General features: G+C 41.6%; 1 protein-coding gene across 1 annotated transcript; it reads right to left on the reverse strand.

The window, feature by feature from the left end:
- Positions 1-1,774: 1,774 nt before the first annotated feature.
- Positions 1,775-2,221, reverse strand: LOC111387583. The gene has a single exon (XM_023012159.1). The coding sequence runs from the start codon at positions 2,219-2,221 to the stop codon at positions 1,775-1,777; it is 447 nt and encodes a 148-aa protein (XP_022867927.1).
- Positions 2,222-2,619: the final 398 nt, after the last annotated feature.

Raw genomic sequence — 2,619 nt, forward strand, 5'->3', positions numbered from 1 at the left:
TATTTGATGGTATCCCGATCGCAAGTCTAGCATTGTAAAAAAGCGCGTCCATGTTATTCATCCAATAGCTCGTCAATGACGGGTATAGGGTACTTGTCCTTAATAGTGATTATATTGAGGGCCCAATAATCTACACATAATCGCCATGAGCCATCGTGCTTCTTGACCAATAAGATAGGAGATGAGTAAGGACTCGTGCTGGGCCTTACCACACCAGAGGATAATAGTCCTTTCACCATTTTTTCAATTTCATTCTTTTGATAATAATGGTAACGATATGGCTTTATTGAAATTGGATTGGTGCCTTGTAACAGTGGAATCTTATGATCTTGAGAGTGTTGAGGTGGCAAGCCTTGGATCTCATTAAAGATGGTTGAGTATTGATCTAAAAGGGCCATCAAATCTTGGTGCATTTGATTAGCAATAGCTCTTTTCTTTTCTCCCAAGTTTAAGGAATGAAGTTGTAACAAGAACACTCGTTTTCCTTTCCATAATTGTGTTCCCAAATCACGATCCATTACGACTTTATTACTAGGCCATTTTGTTCTACATAATTCAACTGATTTTTCCTTCCAACAGAATCTCATCTAAAGCTCATTGAATTCCCATATAATTGGCCCCATTTGTTTCAGCCATTCTGTGCCAAAAACAGCATCACATCCTTCCATAGGTAGGAGGAAAAAATCCACGTGGAATTGTACCATTTGAATAGAAATGGGAAGATTTTCACACAATCCCTCACTCTTCATTTTACTGCCATCAGCCACTTGCACAGAAAATTCCCCTGCCTTTGTTGGAGAAATTCCCTGTTTAGTAGCTATGTTTGGATTTAGGAACTTATGAGTGCTTCCTGAATCTACCAAAACTGTGACCATCGAATCTCCAAGTTTGCCAAGAAACCGCATGGTTTGTGGGGCTGCATTTCCAAAAATAGCATGAAAACTAATTTCGGGACCACCTTCCTCTGCTTCATCCTCCAAGCTTGTCTCTTCCAAAGGCTCATCAAGGGAAGGAAAGATCGCTTCTATCAAAAATAGCTTCTTCCAACGATGCCCTAGAGAAAATTTTTCGTCACAATTGAAGCACACCACGTGTCCTCCTATCTTTTAGCTCTTTTGGGCTTAATCTTTTGATTGTAGGAAAGCATGTTCGTGTAAGGGAAGTCGAGGGTAAGGGTGGTGGTCCGGTAGAGGATGGGCTCTTTCGAAGCTCCACATAGCTGTTCCTTCTTTGTTCGTACATACGAGATTCATAGAGTCGTGCAAGATCAATAGCGACAAACAAGGAAGACAGGTTACATGCTTAGACATTCATGCATATGAACTCTTTTAACCCGTTACGAAACATTGACTTGTTGATCCTCGGATAAATGGCCTGCTCGATGGAACAATCGGTCAAACTTCATTTGATACTCACGGACACTTCTGATGTGCTTAAGCTTGGTAAGATCCCCAAAAAACTTCTATCAAAAATAGCTTCTTCCAACGATGCCCTAGAGAAAATTTTTCGTCACAATTGAAGCACACCACGTGTCCTCCTATCTTTTAGCTCTTTTGGGCTTAATCTTTTGATTGTAGGAAAGCATGTCCGTGTAAGGGAAGTCGAGGGTAAGGGTGGTGGTCCGGTAGAGGATGGGCTCTTTCGAAGCTCCACATAGCTGTTCCTTCTTTGTTCGTACATACGAGATTCATAGAGTCGTGCAAGATCAATAGCGACAGACAAGGAAGACAGGTTACATGCTTAGACATTCATGCATATGAACTCTTTTAACCCGTTACGAAACAATGACTTGTTGATCCTCGGATAAATGGCTTGCTCGATGGAACAATCGGTCAAACTTCATTTGATACTCACGGACACTTCTGATGTGCTTAAGCTTGGTAAGATCCCCAAAAAAGTTTTGGAATCTTGATGGGCCATAACGAAGATCCAACTTAGATTTGTAAGCATCCCAATTGGCACCTTCATGCCTCTGTTTGAATTGTAGATACCACAATTGAACATCACCATCTAAGTGATATCTGGCCATTGGAGGTTTATTCATCTCTTTGGTGCATTGGAACTCAAAAAATTGCTCCACCTGGCAAACCCATCGAGTAGGTTCCTCCAAGCCATTATAGTAAGTCCAGTTTTGTGATTTTTGGAGCGGGAGGGCCTCCTCCCATTGAATCGCGATGAGGTGGAGGATGAGAAGAGTTGGCATCTTCATCATAGCTTCCATCGTGAATAGAGAAACGAGCAAACATACTCTCCATATGCTTCAAAAGCATTCTTCGGTAGCTTGCATCGATCGTTGAAGGTTCATTTGGCCGGCTGCCAAAGAACCAAGCTCACTTTCCATGTGTTCAAGGCGGTTGTCGAACATGTCTTCAACAGACACCTTCACAGACAGCGCCAAGTTGTCACATGCCTTAGATTGTGACCTAGTAGTTGGGTTATTAACGGGTAGAGAACAAGGATCATTCTTGTGTTTTCTACCTATGATGATAATTTGTAGGAAATTTTGAGAGACCCTTGGACCTCTTTAGGCTGGTTTAATTCAAGAAAAACCACAACTCCTAATCAACTCAAGGTTGGAGACAATAATCATGGATCCTTTTATTCATGGCCTCAAGCTAT

The sequence above is a fragment of the Olea europaea genome, unplaced genomic scaffold (genome assembly GCF_002742605.1).
Source record: "Olea europaea var. sylvestris unplaced genomic scaffold, O_europaea_v1 scaffold4095, whole genome shotgun sequence".
Lineage (NCBI taxonomy): Eukaryota > Viridiplantae > Streptophyta > Magnoliopsida > Lamiales > Oleaceae > Olea > Olea europaea.